This window comes from Cricetulus griseus, chromosome 5 (assembly GCF_003668045.3).
Source record: "Cricetulus griseus strain 17A/GY chromosome 5, alternate assembly CriGri-PICRH-1.0, whole genome shotgun sequence".
Classification (NCBI taxonomy): domain Eukaryota; kingdom Metazoa; phylum Chordata; class Mammalia; order Rodentia; family Cricetidae; genus Cricetulus; species Cricetulus griseus.
The window spans coordinates 127084853-127102722 of NC_048598.1; the positions used below are offsets into that span (position 1 = coordinate 127084853).

Below are 17870 nucleotides of genomic sequence, written 5' to 3' on the forward strand. Positions count from 1 at the left end.
ATCAGAAAAGAAACCACTTCCCAAGTAATTACAGCTGCCAAACGGGTTCTTACAGAATTTGCCGTAAGTTTTGGCAGTTGAGCTGTTTTGTAGGAAGTTAAAACAAGCTTGGCCAGACTTGGACTCACATTAAACACTTCTAAACTTGCCTGCTGGCTCTTGTTTTGGGAACCTGTATGTCACAGAGTTCGTGTGTTTGTACACCCTTTGGCAATTATAAAAAGATGCTGTCCTTTTGTTACTCTAGAAACTACATCATGCAGGACTCTGGAATACCACCTGTCCTTTCCTACAACTTTTAGGTCGGGTTTTGTTCCTGTTGTTTTAAACTGGAATACTAAAGCCAGGGTTTAGGAGTTTACATTCACTGGAAGACCCCATCAGGTTTCTGTATACTAAAGGGAGAGGGATTTCCAAGATTCTTCACCCCTTAAATTGTTGCTGATTCCAGGCAGGAACTTCATCTGAGAATTAGAGAAAATTGGATTAGATAAATTTCACATCATAATAATAAAGATCAATGTGAGTAAAACATGGGCAGAAGAAATTGAAAACTCCAGACAGCAATTTTGAGATCAATTTCAGCTTTACTTTAAATTTGCATTTATGTGTTTACAGAATATACCTGTCTTTAAAATTACCGCAATGTTTAATCTCAAAGTAGTACATAAAAATAAACAATTCAAGCTTCTCTGTATTTAGTGTTACCAAGCTTCCATAGGACAGGTGTGCAAACATCAGTTTCCCATTTCGAGCAAATCTCCACGTACAAACTAAGCTTAACCAAAAAAATATGCTCAAATCAGCAAACACTAAAAATGCATTAGATAGAAACCTCATTTTTCCCCCAAATCAAACTTTAGAACTAACCTTTTGTAACTTAAACTAAGTTGCTGCACCTTTCCTTTCATATGTATGCACCAGGCTAAAGACTTCCAACAACAGCTCTTACTTGGCACGAGGACATTTCAAAGAAACCATAACAAAAGGGGAGGGGAGGGGGGGAGAAAGGGGAAAAAGTGGGGGAGGAGGTTTCCGCGGACTCCAGTGCAAGCTTAGTTAGTCCACTTCCTCGATGGTGGGTCCTCCAGAGCCGCCGCCGCCTCCGCCAGGACCGCCTTGGTAAAGTTTGCTGATGATGGGGTTGCACACTCTCTCAAGCTCTTTTTGCTTGTGTTCGTACTCATCTTTCTCTGCCATCTGGTTCCGGTCCAGCCAGTTGATCACCTCCTGACACTTGTCGAGGATCTTGTTTTTGTCCTGCTCGCTAATCTTGCCCCTCAGTTTCTCGTCTTCCACCGTCTGTTTGATGTTGTAGGTATAGGACTCAACTGCGTTTTTGGCTGCCACGCGATCGCGATTAGCTTCATCTTCCGATTTGTACCGCTCTGCCTCCTGCACCATACGGTCAATGTCGTCCTTGCTCAGGCGACCCTTGTCGTTGGTGATGGTGATCTTATTTTCTTTGCCAGTGCTCTTGTCGGCAGCGGTGACGTTAAGGATGCCATTGGCATCGATGTCGAAGGTGACCTCGATCTGGGGGACCCCACGGGGTGCTGGGGGGATCCCAGTCAGGTCGAACTTGCCCAAGAGGTTATTGTCCTTGGTCATGGCCCGTTCGCCCTCGTACACTTGCACCAGCACGCTGCTCTGGTTGTCTGAGTAGGTAGTGAAGGTCTGCGTCTGCTTGGTGGGGATCGTGGTGTTCCTCTTGATGAGCGGGGTCATGACCCCGCCAGCGGTTTCGATACCAAGCGACAGTGGAGTCACGTCGAGTAACAGCAGATCCTGCACATTCTCTGACTTGTCGCCAATGAGGATAGCCGCCTGCACGGCGGCGCCATAGGCCACCGCCTCGTCGGGGTTGATGCTCTTATTCAGCTCCTTGCCGTTGAAGAAATCCTGCAGGAGCTTCTGGATCTTAGGGATGCGGGTGGAGCCGCCCACCAGCACAATCTCCTGGATCTGGCCCTTGTCCAGCTTGGCATCGCGCAGCGCCTTTTCCACCGGCTCCAGGGTCCCTCGGAAGAGGTCGGCGTTGAGCTCCTCGAAGCGGGCGCGGGTGATGGACGTGTAGAAATCCACGCCCTCGTAGAGCGAGTCGATCTCGATGCTGGCCTGCGTGGACGAGCTCAGGGTGCGCTTGGCGCGCTCGCAGGCGGTGCGCAGCCGGCGCACGGCGCGCTTGTTGGGCCCAATGTCCTTCTTGTGTTTGCGCTTGAACTCCTCCGCCAGGTGGCTCACCATACGGTTGTCGAAGTCTTCGCCACCCAGGTGTGTGTCTCCGGCCGTGGACTTCACCTCGAAGATGCCGTCCTCGATGGTCAGGATGGACACGTCGAAGGTGCCGCCGCCCAGGTCAAAGATGAGCACGTTCTTCTCGCCGCCTGCGCAGCCTTTCTTGTCCAGGCCATAGGCGATGGCCGCTGCCGTGGGCTCGTTGATGATGCGCAGCACATTGAGCCCCGTGATGGTGCCCGCGTCTTTGGTGGCCTGGCGCTGCGAGTCGTTGAAATAGGCGGGGACGGTGATGACCGCGCTCTGCACCTTGCCCCCCAGGTAGGCTTCGGCGATCTCTTTCATCTTCGTGAGGACCATGGAGGAGATCTCCTCGGGGAAGAAGGTCTTCATCTCCCCTTTATATTCCACCTGCACTTTGGGCTTCCCACCCTCGCTCACCACTCTGAACGGCCAGTGCTTCATGTCTGACTGCACCGTGGCGTCCTCGAACTTCCGCCCGATCAGCCTCTTGGCATCGAAGATAGTGTTCGTGGGGTTCATGGCCACTTGGTTCTTGGCGGCGTCGCCGATGAGGCGCTCCGTGTCGGTGAAGGCCACGTAGCTGGGGGTGGTGCGGTTGCCCTGGTCGTTGGCGATGATCTCCACCTTGCCATGTTGGAAGACCCCCACGCAGGAGTATGTGGTGCCCAGGTCGATGCCGATAGCCGGGCCGCGGGCGGACATCCTGACTGAGAAAAGCAGGCACGGCGACGTTAGGGCGAGAGTCACAAGCAAGCAAGCAAGCCGGGACCCCGGCCAACGGTCGCCTCACACAACCACCCACGAGCGTGACCAGCGTCTCCCGGCTCCCTCGGCTGGGTGTCCCCGCTCTTAAAGTCGCCCCCCTGCCTTCTGGAAACTCCCGGAGCCAATCCGCCCTCGGGACCGCCCGCACCAACCCGTCGAGCGCCCCCACAGGCTTGCCTGGTCGGAGTGACCAGCCGGTGGTCCAACAGAGAGCTAGTTGACTGAGGGGCGGGACTCCGGCCCCGGGCGGGGAGACTGAGGGGCGGCCGTTATGCAAATAAGGCCCCGCCCAGTGCCTCCTGCTGCTTGGGGGCGTTAGGCTCGCGCTGGGGAGCCAGGGTGTAAGACCCTTTCTCCGCCCCGCCTCGTTGCCTTCTCTAGAGCGTGATTCGTTGACGTATTTGGGATTGGCAGGGCAGATGCCCAATGAGCAGCGCGGAGCCCTAGACGCCTGGGGGCGGGGCGCAGGGCGGGGCTCGCGGAGGCAGCGGGGGAAGGAGAGCTGGCTGGCCTGGAGGTTTAAGTGCGGTTCGGTGCGGAGTTCCGCCACGGACCCAGCTCCCCCGGGCCGAATTCTTTCTGGGACGGTTGCATCGAATAAAGAACGGCTAGGACCAGCTCTCGTCCTTCCCCGCCCCTGCGGTTCCACCAGCGAGGACCGGGGCTGGGCGTGGGGCGGTTCCAGGGCGGGGACTGTGATCACGGTCGGGCGGATGCGAGCTTTTCCTGGCGCGCGCGTCTTTGGCCGGTGCGTGGCGGGGGTAGATTGTGCGGTGCTTACCCGGGAGGCGCGCGTTCACGGCCTCCTTGCTCGGCCCCGCTTTCCCTGCTCTGCTTTCCTCGTTTTCTCTTGGAAGCGCCCTTATCGGCGGTTTTGGCTCCCTGCGGGTACGGAGAAATAAGCCAGTCACTCTCCGACTCCTGTCCCCGCACGCGAGATCCGGTTTAGGAACTAGTCATTTTTGCGGCTGTGCTCGGTTGAACTTCTTTTTCCTACAGAGAAGTTAGGTTGGCAGCACAGACTTGTGAGAGAGGGTAGATGAAAAAGAGTCAACATCTTTCGGTCTGGAAAGTACTCTGTGGCGCGAGGGAGGGTGGGCAGAAGTTGGCTCCTGTCAAAGAACTCCTGGAGGAAACCGGAGAGCTGTAAGGTAGAGCCACCCCTTTGCCTTACGGATGGGAAGCTGAGCACAGTCATCCCCGGAAACATTGACCGGTGCCTAGGATGAGATGTAAGGAAAAGGGGGAACGGTCCGTCCTTAAGCCGAAGTGCTGGGAGAAGTGCGATAGGGCGGGGGCACACACTGACTAGGGAAAGTGTCCATGAATGCATCCCGGAGGAGGTGCGGAGTAGGGTAAGAAAGGCTTTTTGTTTGTTTTAGGCTTTTCTACACAGGGGTTTTCTGTAGCTTTGGGGCTGTCCTGGAGCTCCCTATGTGGACCAGGCTGGCCTGGAACTCAGAGAGATCCGCCCGCCTCTGCCTCCCAAGCGCTGGGATTAAAGGCGAGCACCACTACCGCCCAGCTAGAATGGCATTATTTATTCAGGTTGAGGAGTTGGGAGTGTGGGCAACGACCTGGGCATTTGAGTTCCGAATTCAAAGTTGGGGGTCAGGATACATTGAGTTGTTTTTTGTATTGTTGGGATTGTTTTTTGTTTTCGAAGCTTCAGGAGAGAACCGCCCTTTGAAACTGGCTAAACTGACTAGTAAGTTGCGTGACAAACTCCAAAGTTTTCTGTGTCCAAAAGGAAATGTTGACATAATTCTATAAAACTTTTTTTGGGGTGGTGGGTGGGGTTTCTAGACAGGGTTTCTCTGTGGCTTTGGAGGCTATCCTGGAACTAGCTCTTGTAGACCAGGCTGGCCTCGAACTCACAGAGATCCACCTGCCTCTGCCTCCCGAGTGCTGGGATTAAAGGCGTACTCCACCACCACCTGGCATCTATAAAACTTTTGAGATTCTCGCTCGCTCGCTCTCGCTCGCTCGACCCCTCTCCCCCCCTTTCGCTCCCCCTCTCCAACCTCCTCCTCCCCTCCCGTGTGTGTGAGTGTATCAGGTTTGTGCAGTGTGGTGGTGTAGGTGCCTGCAGAGGCTAGAGTTGTCAGAACTGCTAAAGCTGGAATTAAATATGGTCGAAAGCCACCTGACATAGGTGCTGGGAATTGAGCACCAGCCTTCTAGTAGAGCAGTCAGTACCCTTACTTAACCTCTGAGCCATCTCTCCAGCTCAGAGTTCTATAAAACCTAATCAGGAAAAATTTAAAGATCCTTTCATTTGTTCTGATATGTAATTTCTAGTTTTTAAAAACACATTTGCCATTGATTTCTTCATCTCATTGATTTAACTGGTTTGACTAACAATTCTCTATTTCCCATGAAAGAAATTAAAGAAAAATTTGAGATAAGAAAAGAATTAAAAAAAATAGCGGACCTGGCCTGGTGGTATATGCTGACATACCCAGCACTGGGGAGGCTCACCCAAAGCAGGGTGGGGGTGAGGGGAGAGCACTGGAGAAACAGCTTAGTAGTTAAGAGTCCTAACTACTCTTGCAGGGCCCTGGGTCAGTTCTCCACGTGCACATGGTGGCTCACAACCAACATTAACTCCAGTTCTAGGGAATGTCACCCTTTTCTAACATCCTTAGGCTCTTGTACTCAAGTGTATATAAGCATACAAAGGCAGACACATGTACATAAATAAAAAAGAAACCTTAGGCAAGCAGTGGTACACATATATGCAGACAAAACATCTTTATCATGTTCTTATTAGAAAATATTATTTTAGAAAATAAGGGAGTTAGTGGGCTGCAGAGATGTCTCAGCAGTTAAAAGGACTTGGTCTTGTAGAGGACTTAGGGTCAGTTCCCAGAATCCACATGGGGCCTAACAACCATCCAAACCTCGAGTTCTAAGGGATCCAACGCCCTCTCCTGGTCTCCTAGGGCACTACACACGATTCTGACTCTCCAGACATCTTAAGCAAAACAAGACTGAGAGCCAGCAGGCCCAAACTTCTCCCACAGAGAGACCCTTAGAGCTTCAAAGGGAGAGCTCTCTTGTGAAGTAACTATGTCCTATCTATGCAGTCACTGCAGACAAATCTTGAGTCTCTCACCACATCTTTAACAGTCTTCTGAAATGACAGCACAGTTATGCCTGTGTTTTTATTAGCTATATTTTTCTGCTTTCACTTTTCACCTGGTAAATTGATGTTTACATGTTTCATACTGTACATGGTACCTTGGGCCTTTCCCACAAAGATACAGTAATAATATTTTTATGTGAAACTTCTTCAGACAGAGCATTGGCATATTTTCATTTTGTTGGTATCTTTTACATTTCCCTTGTTTGTAATTTGTTTTAAAACAGGCATTTTTTTCTTTTTGATAACTATACCTCAGAATTCATTAAAAACACAGTTCAGGTAGGTGTGGTGGCAATACCTATAATCTCAGCTCTCAGGACCAAGAGGCAGGAGGATTATTACATAGTGAGTTCCAGGCCAGCATGAGCTATAGATTGAAACAGTAAAACCAAAATAAATAAATAATTAAAATCACAGTCCATTAAAAATGATTAAATCAGCAAGGTTTTGACCATCTGTGTTATCAGTGGTGTAGCAAAACAGGCAAGCCCTACCAAGACTGCTCACCACTGAGGGTTTTCTGGAGGACTGCGGCAGTGCTTTTGTTTTCACCTTGAAGAGATCATATCCTTTATCAATATTATTTGTGTGGTTCATCCTAAGGAGATAATAGAAAATGCCTGTGTTATTATTTGTGGTGGCAACAGTAAATTGAAAATGGTTTAAATATTGAATGCAAAAAATCAATTACTTATATACACATGATGAATTATGTACCTGCAAAAGTATTTACAAGGACAGCCCTCACTATGAGTCCCAGAACTCACTATGTAGATCAGACCAACCTCGAACTCACAGAAATCTGCCTGCCTCTGCCTCCCGAGTGCTGGGATGTCACTATGTTCATCTATTCACATAATTTTTAAGAACAATGCTAGATTAGCATTGACATTTGGAAACATACACATTTACCATCACATTCCTTTTTAAATTTTTATTTTTAAAGATTTATTATGTATATGGTGTTCTGCCTGCACACCAGATCTCATTATATATAGTTGCTGGGAAGTGAACTCAGAACCTCTAGAAGAGCAGCAGTGCTCTTAAACTCTGAGCCATCTCTCTAGCCCCTCCCTATTTTATTTTATTTTCTCTTTTTTATTTAAATTAGAAACAAGCTTCTTTTACATGTCAATCTTAGTTTCCTCCCCCTCCTCTCCTTCCCTGCCCCCCACCGACCCTCTATCCCAACCCCTGTCATATCATTTAGAGCAGGGCCTAGACCCTCCCCAGTGTATCTAGGCTGAGAGAGTATCCTTCTATGTGGAGAGGGCTCCCAAAGTCCATTGTGTACTAGGGGTAACCTTTTTATTTTTTAAGATTTGTTTGCCAGGGCCCACAGAGGTCAAAGAGGGCGTTGGGTCCCCTGGAGCTGGGGTTACCTGTAGTCCTGAGCCACTGGAGGAGGATGCTGGGAGCTTAATTCAGATTCCCTGGAAATGAAGAGTCTGTAATGCTCCTAACTGCTAAGCTATCTCTTTGGTCCTGTTTACAAGATTTTTAATGACACGGACTTGCCTTGGATATAATTAAATGAAAAAAGGAGGTACTCAACTTCTGTATGCTTTTTAAATTGTTATTATTTGTGCCTTCATGTGCCAATACACATGCACCCTAATGCATATCCACTTACTTGCATGAGTCAGAAGACAGGGCAGACTGTCTTTTCTCTGTCACTCTCCTGCTATTCCTATGAGACAGGCTCTCTTGCTGAGCCTGAGGCTTTGGGTTGTTTGTGTAGGTTGGAAGTCAGCAAGCCCAGCCACCATCCCTTTCTGACACCCATGCAGAGCTGGAGTTAAGACTGTGTGCAGTGCACCCACTGTTACATTCATGCTGGGATCTGAACTCTAGTACTCTTGACTATGCAGCAACTGTTCTAAACATTGAGCAATCTTACCAGCTTCTGTATCTGATTCTATTAGTGGAATAATTCTCTATATATGAAAATGACACCAGAATTTAGATGGCAGGGTTATCAGAACTTGCTTTATTATATTTTTACTTTTTTTTTTTTTTTTCAGACAGGGTCTCAGGTAGCCCAGGCTGACCTTAAACTCACTATGTGGTCAAATATGACCTTAAACTCCTGATTTTCTTGCCTTACCCTCGAAAGTGCTAACATCATAGACATGTACCAACATGCCCAGTTGATTCATGTAAGGATCAAACTCAGGGTTCTATGCTTGTTAGGTAAGAACTCTGTCAACTGTGCTACCTCCCCAGCCCCTCCAATTGATTTTTAAAATAGCAACAACATTCAACTGAAACAAAGTTCACCAGTCCTATTACTTACACATAAATCAGTACTGGTTTTCAACAGGTAAAATCTCTTTAACAGATCATATATACTAGACTGTTTGGACTAAATATTCCAAAGATTAACTTTTCACAGACTGGTCAAAGAATCAAGAGCTTGGTGGGTTTTGGTTTGGGGCTTGGTATTGGAGATTAAACACAAGGTTTCGTCTACAAAAACCTATAATGCACCTCATCTCCGGGTCATATTCCCAGCTCATTCATTGTTTATTAAAAGTTATCCAAAGCATAATATTTTCAACCACAAACAATCTTCCTCTTGTGTAAGAAGAAAATCCTCTTACACATTACAGAGTCTAACAGTTGAAACAGATTAATATCTGAAAATATCTGCACTAGAGATCTTGAGCTAATATGAGACCCAAGATGATGTGTGCAAGCGTTAGCTGGTGGCAAAGTACAAGGCTAAACTGTCCTAAATCCTTCTAATCCCACCCAGGCATAGGCTTCATTAGGGTTGGCATTGTTTTGAGGAGGCCTGAAGAGGAAGTAGAATCAGTAACAGCTTCCAATTTGAAGATATATGAGCAGGCTGGAGTTCAACTAATGATTATATTTAAGATCTCTATAAACAGTGCCATTTTATAATTCTTTTTTGTTTTTTTAAGGCAGGGTTTCTCTGTGTAGCATCCCTGGCTGTTCTGGAACTCACTCTGTAGACCAGGTTGGCCTCAAATTCACAGAGATCCGTCTGCCTTTGCCTCCCTTGTGCTGGGATTAAAGGCATGCGCCATCATGCATTTTGTAATTATTTAAGGCCACCTCCACACCTTTTTGTGACAGGGCCTTGCTGCATGATACTGGCTAGCTGTAATCCTGTCTCTAGTGTACTGTTTTTGTTTTTCTCAGACATGCTTGCTTTGTGTGACCTCACATGCACACATGCCCTAGCACATATGGAGGTCAGAGGACAACTGGAGAGAACTGGTGTTCACGTGGTTCTGGAAATCAAACTCAGTCTTCAGGCTTGGTGGCAATGCCTTAACCTGGTGAGCTACCTTGGCAGCTCTAAAGTGCCTGGTCTTAAGATAATTCTCCAATTCTCAGCCCCTATGGTCGGGGGAAATCACCATTTGTTTTCTTTGAGTCTTAAAAGTTTGTCTTGTTTGGTATGGTGATTTAAACCTGTAATTCAAGAACTCTGAAGGCAGAGGCAGGAAGATCACCACCAGTTTAAGGCAGCCTGGGCTACAGAGTGAGACCTTATCTCAAAAAAACAACAAAACAAAGCTTAGTCCTAAGTTCAATTAAACTGAAGATACATGGTAAGATGGGCAGGGAGACTGCCATGTCCTGAGTGGACATCTAAACGCCTGGCCCTGGAAGACATGCTTTCTGAGAGGTGGCCGGAAGCTACAGGCAGTCTGCCTTCTTCATCTTGAGTGCTAACAAATCATGTTCCTTGGAGAACAGTTTGAAATGATGCAGCAAAGTGAGGCTGCCCTGTCAAGGGGAGAGACAGACCAAACATTCCATCATTGTCAACACAATAATTTGCTTTCATGTTTGCCTTGGAATAGTATTTTCCAATCATTCTTCTGTATCAAAAAACGAATAAACAGGAGTCAGCAATAAATTTTAGCTAATTCTCTTTGGGCCATACATGACCACCTCTGGTGACATTATTGTGACACTAGAGGATAGGTCGAGTTGATAACTTAGTTGACTGGTTATGCTTTAAAAGAATTAGGTTGCAAACAAATGCAATACAAATGAAGGTGATGTACAAACAGTTTAACTTCTGAATGTAGAGGAGGAAATTTTATTAGGTAAAAGCAATGGATTTCAAAATGTAACAAAAATACTGTATGTAATCCAAAAATTCCACTTAAAATAATGTACAGAAAATAATCACATTATAGTATGCACTTATACCACTTATGTATTTCGTTACACTTGCATTTAATACAGTCAAAACCATTTTCTTTAGTAAACCTAGAGTAATAAAACTTAGGCAAAAACTGAGTCTTTTCTATCTTGATCTGGTTTCTTTAGTTATTGTGATTTTTTAAATTTTCTAAGTACTTTAAGAAGCCTGCAGTCTATATGCTTATTACTCTGGTGATGTTTCAACTCTTAACACTTGTCTAGACCTTTTGTCTTAAAGCAGTCATATATTTGGAATATTTTTGTCTGTTTGTTTGAGATAGGGTCTCATGTAGCCCAGGCTGGCTTTGATTCACTCTGTAGCCAAGTCTAGCCTTGAATTCTCTTTGATGCTCCCACCTCTACCTCCCAAAAGCTAGGATTGCAAGCATCCATCAGCATGTCTCATTGAATCTGAACTCTGGTAGGGTTCTTTGTTCTCTTTCGTCTCTATATCCATTATCTCTTATTGTGGGCTCTCTGATTTTTTAGCCAGTTAGTTTACAAAATGAGATTCAAGTTATTATTACCTTAAAGTGAGGATTTTCTTTTAATTTAAGAAAAATTCTTTTTAGACAAGGTCTTATTATATAGCCTTGGCTAGCCTGGAACTTATTATGTAGACCAGCATGGCCATGAACTCACAGAAATCAGCCTGCCTCTGTTTCCCAAGTACTGGGATTAAAGATGTACACCATATACACTCTTCATTCCTTAGGACAGATTTCTTTGTGTAACTTATTAAAATACTTGCAAGGATTTTGCATAAAAACAAAGCATTTAAACATTTGAAATCACACACACAAACAACAAAGCAATAAGGAATTAGTCACATAGTTAACAAAAAGCAAAAAAAGTATATTCACAATCAAGAAATAATACATAAGATTCATATGGTTAAGGAGTGTATGTGTAGTGAAGCATTTGTAGTCATAGCTAAATTCAAATCTCACTAAATCTTATCTCAGCAAAGGTTTCATACAGACATATTATCAGTTCATTTAGTGCTCCATTTTATTTTGAAATTTGAAGCTAAACATGACACTATACATCAGTTCTGAGAATAACAAAAAATCATTTTATATTATGGGACCATATTGCTAAGTTCAGAAGAAAATAATGCATGGTTTGTGGGAATCTACCACTACTGAATAATGCTCCTCTGTTCAGGAGACTTTGAAAGAAGCTTCACTCATATTCATAAGCAAGTGTGTGACTGGTACACAGCGAGAAAGGAAGCCTAGTGTTACATTTCTCTAATAGCTACATTATCTTGTTAAAGATCTGGTCTTGGATTTTCTTTTTCTGTACCCATTTCTTTTTACTTACACTCTACAGATATTTTTAATATTCTTTTAAATTGCTTAACTGCATTTTACAATATATAATTCTGGTTGTTTTGAGTTTAGAATATGTGTTTACGGAAATATGTAATTATCTCCCTTTATAGTGCATTCACAGTAGCCTAGCAAGCCCTTTATTCTAGAAGGGAACCGTGAAGATACATGGCATAAACTTAATCACTGATGTCACATGACTTTTACAGTCACTTTTCTTTAGCAGATTTTCTGTAAGTACTAGGAGAGTCACTGCGAATCAATTTTGTTACAACAAAGTGATTCCAAAGTGATCTTTATTGAGTTTTCTTGGATCTTTGCAACTGGAACTTTGGGGCTGATGGCGTTTGTCAGGAAGACAGACAAGATGGTGCCACGTCAGATCTGATTTCCTGGGTCTGCACTTAAAGATTATCTGTTGAAGAATGATTCTTCCCCATGTCCTCTCCAAAGCCACATCTGTCACTTCTCCAGAGGCTTAGAAGGCCCTATTTCACCACTGCCACACAGAAAAAGACAAAACTCAAGAAAAATAACATCACAAGGCAACTGCTCTACAAGACAATATCATGCTTAGGTCAGAATATTTTAGCTTTGGCACTGGCACACTGTTGAAGGAACAGAGCAGGAACGAGAGAATAGCTCCTAGAACCTGAACTTATAAACTAGTATCACTGGTGTTAAGTCTTCAAATTCAGGGCACCTTTTAGTTTTGTTTTCGTGGTCTAAGTAAGCATGGCTGCAGACATGAGTATGTCACCTAAGACAGGGTGCCAGGGGAGCGGGAGCTAAGCAAGCACTTCTCTTCAAATGGGATAGTTTTATAATGTGTTTGCTAATGAAAAATATCTGACTGAAATACCGATGTGATGAATTTGAAAGTTCATGGTTTTAGTCTTCAGCCATCACACTAACACTACTTTCTTCAAATATTAGGCATATACTTTGCAAATAAAAACCAAGTACAAACATGGCTGGGAAGTCAGTCCGGGGTTTGTAACTCTCCTAACCCACCCCCTGGTATTGGGCAAAGTGTTATTTTTTTGTAGGAATGTTTTGCCCTAATACTAATATCCTTTTTTAAAAAAATAGTCCCTTAAAATATCTCTCTTACCGGGGAACATAAGCATTTGAAGGAAAAGGTGACTTCTATAACCTGGGTGCCTAGATTTGTTTAATCAGAAACAGCACTGTAGCTGTGCACGGTGATTATGTTTGTGATATGACACTTGGGCGATGAGGCAGGAGGATCACCCTGTTCAAGGCCAGACTGGCTACTTGAGACCCCATCTTCAAAACAGAACAGAACCCTTGCTCTGTCTATTCACTTGATTGAGTGAATAAGCAGGTATAAATTATTGGTTTAAGCATAATAGAAGCCAAGCAAATGTTTTAAGTCCGGCTTAAAGGCTATATGTTTAACTCTAATCCTTTTTCAAATAGGCCATTACAGACTACTATGCAATTTTCTTTTTTGTTTGGTTTTTTGAAACAGAGTTTATTTGTACAGTTCTGGCTGTCATGGAACTTGCTCTGTAGACCAGGCTGTCCTTGAACTCAGTCCGTCTGCCTCTGCCTCCCCAGTGCTGGGATTAAAGGTACGTGCTACCATAACGAGCTTTTTTTGATGCAAATTTTCTTACATGACATTGTTAATATTCTTGGCTTCGAAATGTCTTTCGTCACCTTCCTCAGGTGCTGCCTTTCCTATGATTTTATACTTAGCTCAGTGATTAGCACACTGATCCATTAGAATGAAACCGAGTATGGAATTGTAATCTACATATCACCTTTCAGTTTTACCCCCTTCTGCCCTCCATTGATTTATGTGAACTTTGATACAAAGATAATCTCTCATTACTAATTTGCCTCAATGATTTGGTTTTCCTGATTATCAAGAAAGTTAAAGATTTAAACTCAATGCTAACTTGAATTATGTATGTGTGCATATGTGCATGTTAGTAATAAATTGCTTCAAAACCAGCATGGATTTACAAGTTGTTATTTCATCTGGTTAGTTTCTATTTACCAACTGTCCCTGGTAGACAGAAATAATAAAATCCTCTTTTTGTCTTTGCCAGAATATAAACATATAAAGAGCTAAATTTCATCTGTTTTTGAGACTAAACCCTAAATAATGTGTTCTAGAGTTTTACAGAGAGCAGTGAGGAGTAGGGCCATTTAAATGACTATATTGGTCACAGAACAGTCTCCAGTTCATTCTTTTATTTCAAAAACAACATTGACATATGGTAGCCAAATTATTAATGGTAGGTAGCTTCAGCATAGAATCTGTTGTGTAGATATTAAATAGCTGCAAAGGTCGGAATCTTATTGTCCTCCTTAAAACATTACTTAACATTTTGAGTGCTGCTAGACTGATGTAGTTACAAAGTTGTGACCTCCTGGGCTCATCTTCCATTTCTTTTGTAAAACTGCCTTTGAGCTTACCTAGAAACCTATATTTTTATAAATGGAATCATAGAGTTAGAATATCCAACTTTTGTTTTTAAGCAGATTCCTTTAGTAAAACAACCACACTATACCATTGGGGGAGGGGAATCTGTTCAATGGTCAAAGGAATATCCAGTTTCTTATCCACCTCTATTAAAGCAAAAAAAGAGGTAATCCCAGCACTCAGGAGGCAGAGGCAGGTAGATCTCTGTGAGTTCAAGGCCAGCCTGGTCTACAAGAGCTAGTTCCAGGACAGCCTCTGAAGCCACAGAGAAATCCTGTCTTGAACCCCCCCCCCAAAAAAAAAACAAAAAAACAAAAAAGAGGAGACTGGTTATTGTTATCTTGTTTTTTTCCCCTGGGGATATTTGCTTGAGTAATCTGACTTCTTCAATTTACTAATTCCATGACCAATGCAAGCAAACAGGCTGGTGGAGACTAAAACAAAGCCCCAGTACAAACATGCAATGCCAATTCAAGTTAACTTTCAACTGACTATTGGGCCCTCAAATAACTATCACCAAATGTTTTAAGTTTAAATGAAGCAAAATCAAAACATTCTGAATGACACATTCAAACCACATTTGCTTTCTACTTTATATTCTCACCTCAGGTAGTTCCCACTATTACCAGCCACCTTACCAGGAATCACAGATGACAGGTGACCAAGGAGCACAGCCTCACACGAACTTTGTCATGTGTGTCCTATGCTGAAAAGGCACTTCTTTGTAGATGGAACATGTGTCTTCATGATTAAGTACAAGAATGTAGCCTTAGTCAAAGACTGAATTCCAATTCCAGGTCTAGTATATACAGTTTGTGTGGCTTAGGAAAAATAAGTAGTCTTTGGATCTTTGTCCCCCATCTGGAAAATTAGTAGACTTACCTCAAAGGGGATAAGGAATACAGAGTGCTGAAGAAATGGATGCTTGGACTCTAGGGAGCCAGTCCTACTATGGGCAAACTGTGGGTTTCCTAAGCTGGGATGTAAACATCAAATTCTTAACTCAGAGGATGGCTTCACTTGTGCTAGTTCCTTAGCGTCCATATCATCACACCTAGTTAACTGAGCTGAGCTATCAAGCACAGAGGACAGGGTTCTATGAAAACATGCTCCCCTCAATTTCTGCTACTCTGCAATCCTAGTAAGTGGGAGAGAATGGGCATTTTATCCTTGGGAAGCACTTATATGGGAAACAAAGTGAACAAAGTTGAGGAATTGATCAAAACAGAACAATGGGGTGGGGGGAATGGCTCTTTTCTTTTTTCTTTTTTAACAACCTGTGGCATGGTATCATGTAGTCCAGGCTGGACTTGAACTCTTGACGTCCCTGGTTCAGCCTCCCAAATAGTGGGTTTACAGGTATGTGCCATCATATCCAGCTCTTAAGTTAATGATAAACCCAGTTCAAATTAGGTATGTCAAATCATAACTTCTCAGCTATGTGTACATATTCAGGTCTTTTTCTTACATGTACATATTGAGGTCTTTTTCTTTTAGTACTGATATATTAGTTTTTAGTAACAAAGACACTTTTTTTTTTTCAAATGTTAAACTGGCTCTTAGGAAGATTTTTCAGAGATCTAGTAAGTATATAACTTTATTAGTGATATAAAGAAATATTGCTTAACCAGTGAGAAGTTACCACCAACCATCACTTTTGGGGCACATACTTGCCATGCTTATAACTACTATTCCATTGGGTATTTCACAATTAGTTGGATTAGCCTAATCAAGACTTGATATCCGCTGGGAGGTGGTGGCACACACCTTTAATAATCCCAGCACTTGGGAGGCAGAGGCAGGCAGATCTCTGTGAGTTCGAGACCAGCCTGGTCTACAAGAGCTAGTTCCAGGACAGTCTCCAAAGCCACAGAGAAACCCTGTCTCGAAAAACAAAAAACAAAACAAAAAACCTTAATATCCTATCATTGGTTTACATTCAGTTTTACATCATGTTCGTATTTTTGCTTCAAGCTGAAACATGGATTTTCAAGCTCAGTGTTGTTCTGTCTTAGCAAGCTGTCCTCAACAGTATTTTTCATTTTTCTGAGACAGGGTTTTAACTATGTAAAGACCAGCGGAGTCGTGAACTCAAGTAGTAGCCTTGAACCTAGCCTCTGGCGTGCTGGGATTATAGGCATAAACCACCACACCCAGCCTCCATTTTTTGGGGGGAGGGGGGGATAGGGTTTCTCAGTGTAACTATCCTGGCTGTCCTTGAACTCTCTTAGTAAACCAGACTGGCCCCAAACTCAAGAGATCCTCCTGCCTCTGTCTCTCAAGTGCTGAAATTAAAGGCATGCACCACCACTGACTAGCAGCTTAATTCTTTTAAGAGTACCCTCTGAAATCCTTCTCATTTAACATTTTGCGTGGAGCTGCGTGGAGTCAAATTGTTTATTACTTTATATTAAACATTTGCTATATACCGTGTTATCATGTGGGTCATTGCTCTGAAAAATTTCATTAAAACATATGAGACTTTCAGCACTTGGGAGACAGAGGCAGGCAGATCTCTGTGAGTCCAAGGCCAGACTGATCTACAGAGCGAGTGCCAGGATTGCCAAAGCTACACAGAGAAACCCTGTCTTGAAAAACCAAAAAAAAAAAAAAAAGGAATTTAATTGGGTGTGAAACACTGCAAGAATGGAGACTTCCACTCCAACCTCTCTCAGGCTACAAAGCAAGACCCTGACTAACAGAGCAAAGAACCTGAAAGGACATGAGATGCTGAACTAAAGCTTTAGCTCACACCTGTAACTTCTGAACCTGGGAGGCTGAGGCAGAGGAGCAGCATGAGCTTGAGGCACACCTGGGTTAGCCGGCTTGGGCTACAAGAGAGAAAAATGGAGGGGGGAAGGAGGGATTAAATCCAGTTGAGTTCTAGTCTTTTGTTGATTTGATTCTACTTTATTAAGTTCTGAGGTCCAGTCTTTATGAAAAATCATAGATCCACATTGTAGTGTCAACCTTGTTAGAAATGAATTATTTCTCCCGGATTTTTTTTTTTTTTCTTTTTTTGCTGTTTCAAAAGAGAAACTCAATTCACAGCTCAGGCAGAATGGCTGCCTAGCATGTCAAGGCTCTGGGTTTGATCTGGAGCACCAGAGAGAAAAAAATCCAATTAGATTGTTTACTAAGAAATTCCAGCAATGGGACTTCAAATGAGAAGTGTCATTAATACAGGGGGAGAGATGCTACTCTTCTCGTTTCTCTTTTCCTCTACAGATCTGAAAAATTTTGGATCCTAAATGTGCGAACTACTAAAGGCAGAAGCACCAGGCAAACATCCCAGCCTTGAGTCACTGTCTTCACAGTTCAAGGGAGGCAGGAGAGGTTGCAGGCAGAAGTGGTGGGTGTTTCTCATCCCTATTAATTTTACAATCTAAGTAATTTCTTTTGTTTTCTTTCTTTTTAAATATTTGTTATGTACACAGTGTTGTCTGCATGTATGCCTGCACACCAGAAGAGGGCACCAGATCTCATTACAAATGGTGTGAGTGGCCATGTAGTTGCTGGGAATTGAACTCAGGACCTCTAGAATGGCAGTCAGTGAGTGCTCTTAACCACTGAGCCATCTCTCCAGCCCAAGCTAAGTAACTTTTACCCAAAGCTAGTCTTGTTAAAGAAAATTGTACATTCTACTTGGAGAAACCTGTGTTATCCTGTAGCTTAATTCCCAAAAAACATGCATACTTTATGGTATAAAATAGAA

General features: G+C 43.6%; 2 protein-coding genes across 5 annotated transcripts in view; both read right to left on the bottom strand.

Annotated features, from left to right (window-relative positions):
* Positions 1 to 567: 567 nt before the first annotated feature.
* Positions 568 to 3824, bottom strand: Hspa2 (heat shock protein family A (Hsp70) member 2). 3 transcript variants are annotated; one of them, XM_035445895.1, is made up of 2 exons: positions 3809 to 3824; positions 568 to 2969 (listed from the first exon to the last, which is right to left on the bottom strand). In XM_035445895.1, exon 2 carries the CDS (start codon positions 2962 to 2964, stop codon positions 1060 to 1062), a length of 1905 nt encoding a protein of 634 aa, XP_035301786.1. In that variant the 5' UTR covers positions 2965 to 2969; positions 3809 to 3824; the 3' UTR covers positions 568 to 1059. The 3 variants fall into 3 exon arrangements, with proteins under 3 accessions (XP_035301786.1, XP_027274095.1, XP_027274096.1); XM_027418294.2 differs by lacking the exon at positions 3809 to 3824 and adding an exon at positions 3205 to 3346; XM_027418295.2 differs by lacking the exon at positions 3809 to 3824 and adding an exon at positions 3180 to 3198.
* A 2747-nt stretch (positions 3825 to 6571) lies between these two features.
* Zbtb1 (zinc finger and BTB domain containing 1) overlaps positions 6572 to 17870 on the bottom strand; it is a 30019-nt gene continuing 18720 nt past the window's right edge. The window contains exon 3 of one of the 2 annotated variants that reach the window (XM_027418288.2): positions 6572 to 6773. In XM_027418288.2, the coding sequence (XP_027274089.1) occupies positions 6587 to 6773 (187 nt within the window). In that variant the 3' untranslated portion in view covers positions 6572 to 6586. Of the gene's footprint in view, positions 6774 to 10227; positions 12197 to 17870 lie in introns of those variants that run through there. The other variant, XM_027418289.2, reaches the window with a different exon arrangement.

Excerpts from the sequence above, each read along its gene's own strand:
- Hspa2 (XM_035445895.1), bottom strand. The coding sequence starts at position 2,964 with ATGTCCGCCCGCGGCCCGGCTATCGGCATCGACCTGGGCACCACATAC.